At 44.8% G+C, this 15,029-nt stretch overlaps 1 protein-coding gene across 3 annotated transcripts; it reads right to left on the reverse strand.

Moving 5' to 3' along the window:
- Positions 1 to 8,596: 8,596 nt before the first annotated feature.
- Positions 8,597 to 13,776, reverse strand: RAB29 (RAB29, member RAS oncogene family). 3 transcript variants are annotated; one of them, XM_004756442.3, is made up of 6 exons: positions 13,654 to 13,776; positions 13,100 to 13,370; positions 11,058 to 11,129; positions 10,032 to 10,213; positions 9,618 to 9,739; positions 8,597 to 9,328 (listed from the first exon to the last, which is right to left on the reverse strand). In XM_004756442.3, the coding sequence occupies exons 2-6, from the start codon at positions 13,221 to 13,223 to the stop codon at positions 9,214 to 9,216; spliced, it is 615 nt and encodes a 204-aa protein (XP_004756499.1). In that variant the 5' UTR covers positions 13,224 to 13,370; positions 13,654 to 13,776; the 3' UTR covers positions 8,597 to 9,213. The 3 variants fall into 3 exon arrangements, with proteins under 3 accessions (XP_004756499.1, XP_004756498.1, XP_004756500.1); XM_004756441.3 differs by having other exon boundaries at positions 13,100 to 13,375; positions 13,654 to 13,769; XM_004756443.3 differs by having other exon boundaries at positions 13,680 to 13,745.
- Positions 13,777 to 15,029: the final 1,253 nt, after the last annotated feature.

The raw sequence follows: 15,029 nt of genomic DNA on the forward strand, positions 1-15,029 counted from the left end.
TTGCTAACCATATAGTTATGTTGTTTTTAATATTTGGGGACTCTCCATTCTGTTTTCCACAGCAACTGCATCGTTTTCATCCCCATCAACCCTGCACAAGGGCTCCAGTTTCTCCACATTCTTGTCAACACTTTGGGTTTTTTGGGTAGTAAGCTTCCTCAGTGTCTGAATATATTTTGACTAAGCGTATCGTCAAGCATATGATTGTCAAAATGCCAGTGCAGAGACTGGGGCAGTGTAGTGATCACAAGTGACTTTACTGAAGGTTGTTTTCTTAGGGCAGATTGCTATTATTTTAGAAAATACCTTTCTTTAGTACTGTGAGATGAGGCAGATATATATATATATATATTTTTTTTTAAGATTTTATTTATTTATTTGACAGAGATCACAGAGAAGCAGGCAGAGAGAGAGGAGGAAGCAGGCTCGCTGCTGAGCAGAGAGCCAAATGCGGGGCTCAATTCCAGGACCCTGGGATCATGACCTAAGCTGAAGGCAGAGGCTTTAACCCACTGAGCCACCCAGGCGCCCTGAGGCAGGGATATTCTTGTTACTCATTCATTAGGTAAAGAAGGGAACTGGCCATAGTCAACATGTCCAGGTCTTCCAGGCCTTGCCCTCCTAGTTTAGTTCAAGGCCAATTGATAGATGGCCACTGAATTAAGGCTCTTCCTCTTCCAAGGTGAGGGTCATACCCTACTCTCTCCTCACTTCAGCTTTAGCTAACATCTTCCCTCCATATGCTTCTTCATTCACTGAATCTTTCAACAAACACTTTCTCTTAAGAAGAAAGGAACTGAATATTTTAAACTTCTAGTTTACTTTTTAGTGGACAAGTACTGAATTATGCCTTCAGGAGCTCCAGCACTGTGTCTCTGGATACCAGAACCGGGAATGCAATTTTCAAGGTCAGTTCCCTCTTGCCCATCCCCAAGTGCTCTGCCTTCGGCACATGTCTCAGCCACAACCCGTTTGTTGGAAACTGAAGACATCATACGGCAGGCTAGACTTTAAAAGCACCATCAGACAACACTGAACAGACAATATACATCATAAAACTATAAAGAACTATGAAAAGAAAAAGAAGCTAAGGAGACAGAAGAGACAGTCATTCCTTTCTCCTGGAAATTGATATTTAATGGGCCTTTTATTTAAAAGATTTTATTTATTTATCAGACAGAGATCACAAGCAGGCAGAGAGGCAGGCAGAGAGAGAGGAGGAAGCAGGCTCCCTGCTGAGCAGAGAGCAGATTTTGAGGCTTGATCCCAGATCATGACCTGAGCCAAAGGCAGAGGCTTTAACCCACTGAGCCACCCAGGTGCCTCTTAATGGGCCTTTTAAACTCAATGCTTTATTTCCCTATGATTGTAGTCATATCTTGGGAAGCAGTCTTTTCCTTCTCCCGTTAGGGTTTAAGATGCTAAGAAATGGCAGTGCTAGGGTGGCAGACTGAGGACTCTTTCCCTGTCCCTAACAAAGACCCATTTCCTTCAAGGCTATGCTATAGTAGCTGGAAGATGTGTAACAAATTTTGAGCACTTACTCTGTGCTGGGCACACTTTTAGTCCTGTGACTCATGAAAGTCATCCAACTAGATCTAAAGACAGACACTACTTCCATTGATTACAGGAGCACACAAAGCTACCTGTCTTTGAAGACCCTGCCAGGAAGTTAAAGAAAATTTCTCCTAGGCTTTTTTTTTTTAAAACTTCTATCTCCAATCTGCTGACTCTTGCTCACCATATTCATAAGAAAGGATGGGACACAAGGGCTGTGTGTCTAGTTCGTCTGTCTACAACCCCAGAGGTTGGGTAGCTTCGGAGACATTTTCATGGTTAAGGAGGATGGTCCTCTGCCCTCAGATCACAGCCAGAAAGACGGGGCCCCAGTCAATTTAAACGTTTAATTTCATTTTCTCGTTTATATTTCTTCTGCCCCAGGCTTCTTTCTTCCTATTTTAAAGTGTTAAGAGCTAAGGTTAGGTGGATTTCTGTAAATAGAGGTTTTGTTTGGGTTGTGGGACTATGGGAGCATTCGATTTTTCTTCTTCATTTTCCTTCATGAGATTTAAAATTTTTCGTGACAAAAGTATTTAAAAAAATCTATGTACCCACTTAAAAAATTACTCTTTGTTTCTGTCATACTGAGCATTTGTTATATGGAAAAAATTCAAGGATGCCAGCACCAAAACACACACGTAAAAAATGAGAAGCAGTGTATTCTGTAGTGAAGGGTCATTTTCTGGAGTCACACTGCTTGAGGCCAGCATACTTGCTTCGTAACCCTGGGCAAAGGCTGAAGTTTTTGTGCCTGTTTCCATATATATGCCTCTCATAGGGTCACTGTGAAAATAAAAATAATCCACGTGAAGTGCTTAGGGAAATACTTAGCACTCAGCACTCAGATGTTAGCTACTGGCAGCAACAGTTGAAAATGGAAAGGTGCTTAAAATCCCGTACTTGCAAATCAGATAGCTGATATTCAAAATTAAATGAAAAAAAATTAAATGATAGTCACTGCATTTGGGTGACTTTATCTTAGAAAGTGAAACTTGTTGATTAAATATCTTAGGGAGGGCGCGTGGGTGGCTCAGTGGTTAAGCCTCTGCCTTCGGCTCAGGTCATGGTCTCAGGGTCCTGGGATCGAACCCCACATCAGGCTCTCTGCTCAGCAGGGAGCCTGCTTTCCTTCCCCTCTCTCTCTCTGCCTGCTTCTCTGCCTACTTGTGATCTCTGTCTGTCAAATAAATAAAATCTTTTTTTTTTTAAAGATTTTATTTATTTATTTGACAGAGAGAGATCACAAGTAGACAGAGAGGCAGACAGAGAGAGAGATAGAGGGAAGCAGGCTCCCTGCTGAGCAGAGAGCCTGATGCGGGACTTGATCCCAGGACCCTGAGATCATGACCTGAGCCGAAGGCAGCAGTTTAACCCACTGAGCCACCCAGGCGCCCCTAAATAAAATCTTTAATAAATAAATAAATAAATATCTTAGGGAAGGGGAACCTGGGTGGCTCAATTGGTTAAGCAACTGCCTTCAGCTCAGGTCATGATTCTGGAGTCTCCAGATTGAGTTCTACATCAGGCTCCCTGCTCAGCAGGGAGTCTGCTTCTCCCTCTGACCTCTCTCCTCTCGTGTGCTCTCTCTCTCTCTCAAATAAATAAATAAAATCTTTTAAATAAATAAATAAATAAATATCTTAGGAAATAGCGTACTGCGTGCTACTCAAACTGTACTTACTGGGCCCCCAAATTTACTACGGAAACATGCATGTCTCCATTCCATATATGAACATGGTCTCAAAAGCTAACATAAACCAGAAGCTCCAAACCCCAAAAGGGTCAGTTCTGTTTCTCTAAATGTTAGGACAGATTTTCCTTTTTTTTTTTTTTTTTTAAGATTTTATTTATTTATTTGACAGAGAGAGATCACAAGTAGGCAGAGAGGCAGGCAGAGAGAGAGAGATGAGGAAGCAGGCTCCCTGCCGAGCAGAGAGCCCGATGCGGGACTCGATCCTGGGACGCGAGATCATGACCTGAGCTGAAGGCAGCAGCTTAACCCACTGAGCCACCCAGGCGCCCCCAGATTTTCCTTCTTTAAAGATTTTTTAAAAAATTTTTAAGTCATCTCTATACCCAACATGGGGCTCAAACCCATAACCCCTGAGGTTAAGAGTTGCATGTTCCAAGGACTGAGCCAGTGAGGAGCCCCTGGGCTTATTTTCTAAAATAGGTTTTTCAGGTCCAGTGTTCCCAGAAACCTAACTGACAGAACGGAGATGGGAAATTCAGACTTGCAGTTAAGTCTTGACTTTATTACAAATTCAACTGGCTGCCTTTTGGTCAGTCAAATTTCGAGACATTCCCTCAAACATAAAATGTGAAGAACTGTTCGTTTTCTTATTTCAAAGATGGTATAAGAAGCATACACAACTCACAGATCTGAAGGAAGAGTTTATATCATATTAGGTATTAGCAGCCAGTACTCCCGGGCTGCCCTCCTCACAGCATGACCAATTATAAAATGCTTACCTTATCTCCTTGCTTAGCCTATCTGTTCTCTCCTCTTTATTCTCATTACTGTGTGGTTAGTTCCTAATCCCACACACTTTGAGTGTGAATCAAATTTTGAGTGTGAAGAGGGATCAAAACACTACCATCGTGGGGCACCTGGGTGCCTCAGTCGGTTGAGTGTCTTAACTCTTGATTTCGGCTCAGGTCATGATCTCAGGGTCATGAGATCGAGCCCTGTGTGGAGCTCCTCACTCAGGTTGGGAGTCTGCTTTCCTCTCTCTCCCTCTCTCTCCCTGCCCCTCCCCCACCTCCCCTCTCAAATAAATAAATAAATCTTTTTAAAAAAAATATTTTATTTATTTATTTGACAGACAGAGATCGCAAGTAGGCAGAGAGGCAGGCAGAGAGAGAGGGGAAGCAGGCTCCCCACTGAGCAGAGAGCCTGATGTGGGGCTCGATCCCAAGACCCTGAGACCATGACCTGAGCTGAAGGCAGAGGCTTTAACCCACTGAGCCACCCAGGCGCCCCAATCTTTAAACAAAACAAAATACCACCATTACACAATGAAATGCTTTGAAGGTTAGGTGATAGTTAGTCAGTTTGACTAGGCCACGGCATGTCCAAATATCTGGTCAAACATCATTCTGGGTGTTTCTGTGAGGGTGTTTTTGGATGAGAGTCACAGAAATCCGTAGACAGAATCCGTAGATAGAATATAGCGGATTATCCTCCATAAATATAAAAAGGTCTCATCCAGTCAGTTGAGGGCCTTAAGAGAACAAAAGATTGACCCTCTCTTGAGTGAAATAGAATCCTCCTGGGTCATGGCTTTCAAGCTGGAATTATCAGCTCCTCCAGCCTACCAGCTCTGAGACTCGAACTGGAACTCCAGTCTGCATGTTGGACCCACCAGCCTCCATAACCGCACGAAACAATTCCTTATAATAAATCTCTTTACGTATGTATCTCCTCTTAGTTGTGTTTCCTTGGAGAATCCTAATACAGAGCCGTACCGTTACATACTGAAACCCTGCAGATTAAATTTAAGAGGATTCAAATTATGCTTGAAAGCCAGACATAAGGCAGGGTTTCTCTACCAATGAAGGCCATATATAGATATATTCTCAAGTCACAGGTATTTATGGCCGAAGCAAAAATACATGTAGTACTTTCCAACACATACCATTTTCTAGTGGCTTCCTACCTATTCCAACCTGCACCTCTAGGGATTACTTGGCTTTCATAAATGAGTCACTTACATAGCTAAAGCTTCTTCAGGAGGGTACCGTGACCCAAGAGGGTAAAGGGGAAAAGGGCACTGAAGTTTGTTTCCTTGGGAAAACTGCCAGTGGATCTTATAGAATACCATGGAGACATTTACACCTTCTAACCACAGCCTGAGATCGTGTCAAAAGCAGACTCTGCTTACAAAAGGCACAGCAGACAGGAAAAGCCTCATGTTAGATGGGACAGTGCCCTGAGGACAGATGACAGACCACTTAAAGACGAGTTAAATCTGGATATTATAGGACAGATTTTTTTTTTTTTTAAGATTTTAGTTATTTGAGAGAGAGAAAGCACTAGCAGAGGGAGAGCACCAGTGTGGGGGAGACGCAGACTCTCTCCATAGCAGGGAGCCCAATGTGGGGTTTGATCCTAGGACTCTGGGATCATGACCTGAGCCGAAGGCAGCCACTTAACCAAGCCACTCAGGCACCCCTGGAGATGACAAAACAAAATGAGGAACCCAAACATATCTTAGTAATAGCTAAGGCAAATGAATTTGGGAAATCATCTGGGGAGTAATTCTGGCTCATTCGTACTAAGTAACAAAAGAGCAAATATTATCACTTAGCGCAGAGGGGCCTTCCTTGACCTGTAGTCTCTTTTTCTCTGCTTGTTTGGTCATTCAGCTATTCTGTTCAAAGTCCAAAGCCAGGGCAGGGTTGCTTGGGTGGCTCAGTGGGTTGAACATCTGACTCTTTATTTCAGCTCGCTTCATCATCTCGGGGTCCTGGGATCAAGCCCCACATCAGGCTCTACACCCGGTGGGGTCTGCTTGAGGATACTTCCTACCCCCTCTTAGCTTCCTCTCTCAAATAAATAAATAAATCTTGATTTTTTTTTTTTTTTTTTTTAAGTCCAAAGCCAGGGCAGTCACAATCCCATAGCTCTGTACTCAACCTTTCCTTGGGTCTCTTAAAAACACTTTGCAGGAAATGCTTGTTTTCTTTTTGTCCAAAGACCAGCTGAGTGGCTGGAGGGGTATACTGTCTGAAATATGGAACCTTCTCTAGGGAAGGGCCACAACAATATTCATGTCCCAAACAATTATACCAAGACGTAGCATCCGAATAACAGGATATAGTTATTTTTTGTATAATTGTATTTCTTTTTTTTTTTTTTAAGATTTTACTTATTTATTTGACAGACAGAGATCACAAGTAGGCAGAGAAGCAAGCAGAGAGAGAGAGAGGAGGAAGCAGGCTCCCTGCAGAGCAGAGAGCCCGACGTGGGGCTTGATTCCAGGACTCTGGGATCATGACCTGAGCCGAAAGCAGAGGCTTTAACCCACTGAGCCAACCAGGTGCCCCCAATTATATTTCTAATTACATAAATATTTCCCTCTTTTTAAAAATATTTAATTGCTTTCCTTTTTTTTTTTTTTAATGGAGAGAGACATAGAGAGGAATTAGTTATATTTCAATTTCTTCCTTAATTAGTTTCAGCCCTATAATGGTCACTACTTATGAGAGAAAATCCAGAACGGCCAGCAATGCTTGAAAAAGCAGGTAAATCCTGAGTCAGCACACAGAAAAAGAAAACATATTCCATTTCCCACAATGGTCATATTTCCAAGTGGTATTTGGAATGTCGTGTACTGAATTAGTAGTAGGCAATTGATAGCAGTAAATTAATAGATAGAATAACATTTACCTTCATTTTTAAAGAAGGTATTTAAAAAATAGGGGTACCTGGGTGGCTCAGCTGGTTAAGCGTCTGCCTTTGGCTCGGGTTATGATCCCAGAGTCCTAGGATCGATATCTGCATCAGGCTCCTTGCTTAGCAGGGAGCCCTCTTCTCTCTCTCCCTCTGCCTCCTGCTCTGCCTACTTATGCTTTTTCTGTCAAATAAAATCTTTAAATAAAATTAGATAATAAATAAATAATAAAGTCTCCATTTCCCTAATACTCTTAAGTTTTAATAAACTCACATTGAAAGCCAGTAACCACCATGAATAGAAGACTTATTTCACCTTTATTTGTGAGTCTGCAGAGGTTTAAACCAGTAAATAAAAATCAATTTTCTTTTCATGTAAAGGAAATTTGCTATTCCACTCTTATCTTCAGAATCATTGTAATAAAAACCTATTTGAAAAGGGTAATACAAAAGGTCTTAAAACACTGTGCAAAAGTTAGTAACTGGGGGTGCCTGGGTGGTTCAGTCATTGAGTGTCTGCCTTCAGCTCGGGTAATGATCCCAGGGTACTGGAATCGAGCCCTGTATCAGGCTCCCTGCTCAGTGGGAATCCTGTTTCTCCCTCTCCCTTTCCCACTCCCCCTGCTTGTGTTCCCTCTCTCACTGTGTCTCCCTCTGTCAAATAATAAATAAAACCTTAAAAAAAAAAAAGTAACTGGTATTAAAAACAGACCAACCAACCAACCACTGAAGGCCTGACTCCTGTTTTCCTTCTCATATTTGGCTTCTGATCATTCGCTTAGGAGAGTAGTTTCCAAAGTGTGGGGTGTATCAGAACCACCGGGAGAGCAAAGAGAGCAGAGGGAAACCCAGGATCATTTACACAGGGAATGCCTGGGTCTCTGCATCTTTCCTAAATTCTCCAGCAGTGTCTTCCAAACCAGGCTGGTCAAATGACACGGGCAGGTTTGAAAAACAATCACAGTTATGTTCCCACACTATGCGCCTGGAAGTTTTGATTCAGTAGGCTTGAGTTTTGGACCCAGAAATCTTAAAATGTACTCATTTGATTTTTTAAAAATTTGAACAAACTTCCCAGGTGGTTCTGGTAAGTCTGATTGGGGAATCACTTATTTAGGACAATGTATTTAAAATAAGTGTCTTTCAAAGAACTCTAGGACTCTGAGTTCACAAAGAATATTCGTAACTTTGGGTGGGTTATAAATCACCATCCTGTGAGAATTCAACAAATGAAGCTGTCTAGAAGTGATTTGATACTAAAAACCCTACCCGATTTAGCACTTAAATTGCTTAATGATTTTCTGTCTGTCTACTCTCCCCACTCAGACAAAGGTCTGCACATAAAATGCGTTTCCTATGGCTGGTAAGTGGTAGGCACCAACGTGCTAAGAAGGAAGTGGCCCCGTAGGATTTTGTCCTGTTAACCTCTCCCTCTTCCATTCAGACTCCCCGGGCTGTAAAGAACAGATCTATTTCAGGGCACCACTGCCCAGCGATGTCACCTGCAGCCTTAGGCATCAAGACATCAACCCTGAAACCTTGTGAACCCTGCTCCCACCCCACTGGTAGGGAGATACTAGAAAACCCTAATGGGACAATTGTTTCTTTGGGGAAAGAAAGGCTCTCATCACACACCACAGATAGTTTAAAAGCTTGACTATTCTTGAAGCCAAGACAAGAGAAAGCCAATTATGACTTCAGACGTTTCAACAATGGTGTGACTTTTGGGTTACCTCCTGTGACCCATGACCCATGGATATCCAGCCCCACTCCTTGCCTGTCTCAGAATCAAGAGGTTTAAATTCAAAGTCCAAGACAGAAAGGATCTGAAAGAAATAACCTACACTGAATTTGGAAAATGCCCTTTGTTCTCATTTTCCTCGAAATCTGAAGTCATATAAGACTGAGATACCCACATACAACAAATGGAAAAAGAAATGCAAAAACAAGTGGAAATTAGGATCCTTAAACCACAGGTGCTGATCCCTAGTGCTCCCCACAAAACCCTAGATCACAAATTGGGGGATGAGGTGATCTTCTTTATATGGAAGGGACTGAGCCCCGGGAGCCAGCAGCAAGCGGGAGCTTGTGGACAGATGCAGAAACACACACAAGTCCCAGGTCTTTCCTTAGTGATGATGGTCCTCCTTCTGGACAGCTTGAAGGAGACAGTTCAAATGTGCTCAACAAGATTGCTGGGTGGGCATCAGAAGGGAAGAGATGACCCCCTAAACATAGGAAGAAAAACAAGCCGGATGCTATGAGCAGCAGGCCCAGCTGGAGGTGGACTTGGTCTGTAGATTGATATAGTCCCCTTGGGTGGATAAAGACAGATCTTCTCTGGAATTGCTCATCATCTTCTCAATGAGGACTCTAAAAAACAAGGAAAACAGACAGAAGACGGATTAAATGGATAAAACAATGGGAGAAATGACAGACCTTGTCTGTCTTATCAGCAGATGGCATGCAGTCAAGCCATGAGGTTTAAATGCCCCTCTGTCCCCCGTTGGGAAAGGAGAGCATCCTTGACCTTCAGAAGCTGACATTCCAGTGGCTCAGTCTGCTCTGGTTTGCTCAGGAAAAGGAAAGAAGGTCCCGGGGCGTGGCAGCAGAAGGCAGGTAAATCTGTGTGCCTAACTCCCGAACAACTCGAGCTACTCACCTCATGGCCTCATTAATATTTTTGTTCTCCTTGACTGATGTTTCTGTCCAGCCCGTGAAACCATTCTCTTTACTGAACCGGTCAACCTGGTCTCTGCTCACTGCCCAAGGGGACAGGTCACACTGGCAAAAAGAGAACATAAAAAGCAACACCATAAACTTCCGGCAAAGAGGAACACTGCTCAGATGCTTCTGGATGCAAAACCTTTCTGCCAGTGGCTGAGAACACCGGCATCTAAAATCTGGCCAACATTCTTCCCAAAGAAAGTCCCAGCATCCCTTGAAAGAAGGTAGAGATGATTTTGCCAACTTGAGAGGGGGAAATGGATGCCCGGAATTGGAGAGCCTTTTAGACATGCTTACTCTCCGACCACAGAGAGAGGCCAGGGCCCATTTTCCTAGATTGACCACATACTTTGTTGGCCAAGAGCAGGCAGGGCACGGGCTCTCCGTTAGGCAGGGTGAGCTTGCTGTCCAAGTCCTGTTTCCATCTCTGGCTATTGCTGAAGGTCGTGGCGTTGGTAACGTCAAACATAATAACGCAGGCTGACGCATCCCGATAGTACAGTCGAGTCATGGAGGTGAAACGCTCCTGCCCTGGGAAGAAAGGAGGGAGCCCTTGAGCAGGTAATACTGAGAACCAGTCTCAGAACGCCCTCCAACACCCTGCCCTTTCTACCTTCCTTGTTGGGGAGGGCAGTGTGCGCTATGGCTGAGTCCAGACCGCCCAAGTCCAAGTCCCTGCTCTGTTATTTACTATCTGTATGACTTTGGGCAAGGGAAGCTTCCAGTGCTTCAGACTTCTCATCTGTAGAGCGGGCATAGAGGCAGTAGCTTTCCTCTCAAGGTTGTGATGAGGATTAATGAGTCACTGAATCTCAAATGCTCAGGAAAGTGCTTGGCACATAGTAAAAAAGTCACCTATTGTTATTATTGTTTCTATTTTCTGGGGATCCTCTTTCTCCCCAAGGTCAGCTGAAACGCTGGAAAAAGCACCCACCTATGGTCTGGACAATCTACTGCCTTGCCAGCCATTCCACCCACAGAGAGACGGCTTGACATTTATTCATGGCAAAACATCTACAAAAAATATCTACAAACACTCTCCATCCACCACAACTCAACTATTCTGGCTCCAGAAAAACATCTGCTGGTTGTGGGACACCTGGGTGGCTCAGTCCATTAAGCATCCGCCTTCGGCTCAGGTCATGATCCCAGGACCCCCCATCAGGCTCCCTGCCCAGTGGGGGTCTGCTTCTCTCTGCCCCTTCACCTCTCTTCCCACTCCTGCACTCTCTCTCTCTCTCTCAAACAAATAAATAAAATCTTAAAAACAAAACAAAACAAAAAACCTTCTGGTTTTGCTACCCCCCTTTTTCTGAGAGCTTGCTGATTAAACCAAAATGTCTTCCCTGGTTCCTATCCCATCTCCCCAGCCTACCTGCAATATCCCACAGCTGGAGCCGCACCATCTCAGAGTCAGACCACTGGAGAACCTTCAGAGCAAAATCCACTGAAAATACATGTACAATTGAATAAAATTTACCTTTAAAAAAATCCGTGAATAAACTCAGATCAAATATGCGGTTACAACCCTAGAGACATACAACTCTGATCCCACGTATCTATTTATTTTTAGGCTCTCAATGGGTTGAGATGAGCCCACAGAAAGGCTTTTAAGAGAGGAACAGACAATTGTCTCTTTTTAAAACACTTTTATTTTTAAAGTGAACTCCACCTCCAGCGCGTGGGATTTGAACTTACGACCCCAAGATCAAGATTTGCATGGTCTTCTGACTGGAACAGCTAGCACAGATAACTCATTACCACTCTCTGAAGGGGTCCTCAGCTTTTACTCTCTCAACAGACTAATATATTTGATACTACTTGTCCCTAAGGCTAGGGTTAGGAGGTATGGAAGCAATTATGAAACCAACTCCTGATCTCAAGTGAAACAGTTTCTGGAAGGTCTAGGGGGGTTTTCTGGGGGAAGGGATGTTAGGGCAAAAGGGGGAAATGAGGTAAGTGTGGCAGCTTTTGTATCTTCCACATTCAATTTCACTGTTGGTTTCTAATCCAACTGTATTAGGAGAAAAACACTGGGGGAATTCGACACCCTCCACAAGGCTGTAGGGATGACTCTGGGTGGGAATAGGATCAAGGGAACAGGTCCCAGAGGATTCTAAGGAAGAAGACCCCTATGGAAGGTGCCTGGGAGCTGTGCTCCGATGCTGAGAATCCAGAAGCTAAGCCGGAAAGAGTATGCCACAGGGACAATCTTTTGAGGAGAGAAACAGAGGAACTTCCCAGAATGGGAAACACATTTTTTCCATATCTGTGACAGAAATGAAAGCTAGGGGAAATTGAGAATAAACAAACACTTGAAAAAAAAAATTAGCCAGAGCCATTATTCTTTACTAAAGGAAAACTAAAGTCATTGCTAAAAACTAATTAGTGAAACACTTTTAACCAAACCCATGAAATAAGAGCCCTCCTATTACTTAGAGGAGTTTGGGGCAGAATGGTAGGGAAATCCTAAATGTTGCTGGATGTTTTCATTGCAATGTTCATGCTTGTTAATTTTTAAATTTAATTCAATTGATTTAATTCCCTAAGGAACCATCTTCAAAATTTACATTAGTGTAGGTTTCTTTCCTTAAAAAAGGTTCTCTTAATGTTTGTTAACTCTCCCCTTTTGCCAACTCTTCCCAACTAAAGACCTTAACAAAAAGGCCGTTCTACTTCTGGGAAAGACAGAAAGTTGAGCCCAAGGCCGTCCCTAAAAAGAAATGAATGAACTTGGTGTTTCCTTCCTTCCCACCGCTTGCAACCCCACACCCCCCCAACCCCGCAGCTTGAGAGAAAGGAGGGTGGGAAGACAGGTCGGATACCTTAAATAATTTCTAGCTGTCTTTATTTTAAGCAATCCATGGACAAAAATACACAGAGCTCCTCAGCCTTGGTGAGCATCAGAGATAGTGCGGCTCAGGGGCTCTTCCACGCAGGCATCCCCCAAACAAAGGGAGGCTCCTTAAGGCCAGGCGACACCTTCCTGTTCCTTCATCAGCTACCTGTGAGATGCGGGTCAAGGGCCCCAGCTGGCACCCAACGAGGCCTCCCCGAGGGGGTCCCAGCGGCCTGGGCTAATCGCAGGGATTTGCGGGTGACCGCTCGGGAGGCTACGGGAGACCCGAGTTCACGGTGCCCCCCGAGAAACGAACCATTGCGTATTTCCTCAACCTCCCTACCCCATTCCTCCTCTTCACACCTTCGCCCAGTCCCTCTCCAGGCGGTCAGCTCCGACTGCGTGAACCTCATCGGGGGAAACCAAGGGGAAACGTGCAAATCGAACCCCGGCAGGTACTACTCCCTCCAGGCTCCCGGACACCGACTTCCTGAGCCGAGTAAGGACCCAAGGCCACCGAGCCCCCGGAGGGCTCCTCACCCGCGCGGGTCCACCCCGCCCCCGCGGCGACGTCTCACCTCCCACGGTGGACTTGTAGTGTTTGCTGAAGCTGTCCTGCGAGTACCGCTGCACGAGCGACGTCTTGCCCACCGCGGCGTCCCCCACCACCAGCACTTTGAACAGGTGATCTCTGCCGCCCATGGCTGGCGGGCCGGACGGGTGCAGGAGGCGGCGGGGTGGGTGAGTGGGTGGGGAGGTGTGTGTGGAGGGAGTCGTCTGTTTTAACCCCTTCGGCGCCGGACCCCCTACAAACTGAAGTTCGGCATTGCAGCCCACCGCCGGTTGGGGCTGCTCTGACGAGAAAAAAGAAAGGGAAACTTCGCACTCAGCCTTTACGCGCTTCCTCCCCGCGCGGCCTCAGCCTGGGTGGGGCCCAGGGCCCGAGCTCCGAGCCCCGGGGCTGTTTGCACCTTCTCCCCCACCCCGCCCGGCTGCCGGGAAACCGGACCCGACGCGGCCGTGCCTCGCCCACCGGGACTTCCCCGGAGCGGTGCCCGGGGCGACTGAACCCGGGGCCAGGTCATTTCACAGTCGGGGTCAGGTGATGGGGTCTTCCCCGCCCGGCACAAACCAAATTCGGGGGAAAGAGCGGCTCACGCTTGGATTCCCGAGACCCTGGACCGCCTCAGGCTGCGCGGTCCCAGTTATCCGCACGCGTCAGGAGCGGGGCAGCTTGGAGCACTACGTTTCCCAGGTTACCACGCGGCGAAGAGACCTAGAAGAGTGCAGAAACTCGCCGCGAGGCCACCTGGGAAATGTAGTTCATGAACTCCCCCCAAAAATCTACACCTAATTTCAAGGCTTTCAAACTCCTTCGACGGTTCGAAATCTTATTTTAAAGTCATTCTGTTATAGAAGGATCATTTGGAGGCTCTTTGTCCCACATGATTTCACCTGCCTGAATCCTTCTCCAAATTGATTTCTTATGCATGATCTAAAGGTTTTATGGAACTGAGGCATCTGGGTGGCTCAGCCGGTTGGTCATCCCAGAGTCGTGGGATCGAGACCCTTGTTGGGCTCCCTGCTCTGCCCTCTGACCTTCTCCCCTCTCATGCTCTCTCTCTCTTTCAAAAAAATAAATAAAATATATTTTTTTTAAGTAAAGGTTTTATGGAACTAAGATTAAAAATTATTCCATAGGTTCCATAAATTATTCTACTAATAGAAACTCAAGCCTCATCCTTCATGTTCCTAGCAAAGTCCATTTGCTATTACTTTAATATATTTATTTATATATCTTTAAATTTATTTATATATTTATATTATTTGTATATTTATATATTTATTTATATTTTTTACTTATATTTACTTTAATTACTTTAAGATAGACATGTCCAGGATCCTATGAATATGAAGGTTAGCTCTTTTATTTGCCATATGACCCAGTATCAGTCAGGTTCGGGAACATCTGATCAAGAGACTGACCCTTAGGAAATCTCATGCCATTAAATGTCAGTTATTATCATTTGATAAGTGGCCACAGCAGTAAAGGTAGAAAACAAAAGACAGTTCCTCATTCTCACTTCCACCATTCCTAGCGTATCACTTGAGCTGGATGGAAGTCGATTAGAGCACACTGGGAGACCTCCTCCATCTGTTGTTGCTGTTGCTCATAAATAATGATTAACCTACAGTTTTGCAATGACTTAAATTTTTCAGCCCATAATTTTTCTGACCTGTCCCATCGTTAGTTAAAGAGTTAAGGGGACATGAGTTTCATGGCAAGCAAAATAGCTCTGTTCTCTGGGCTGTTGGCCCAGAGGAGAAGAGAAAAAACAACAAGGCTATGGGAAACACAGCTCTGCCCAGGTCTCTTGACAGAGAGGCTATAACTTATACTCTGGAAGGAAAGAACATTGGCATGGTTCTCAAGGTATTTAGTCCAAAATGTTTGTAACCCAGGTATGGGAGGTCAAGCTGGCTACCCATCTTTCCAGATGTCTGAGA

The sequence above is a fragment of the Mustela putorius genome, unplaced genomic scaffold (assembly GCF_011764305.1).
Source record: "Mustela putorius furo isolate JIRA1106 unplaced genomic scaffold, ASM1176430v1.1 tig00000508_pilon_pilon_pilon, whole genome shotgun sequence".
Classification (NCBI taxonomy): Eukaryota; Metazoa; Chordata; class Mammalia; order Carnivora; family Mustelidae; genus Mustela; species Mustela putorius.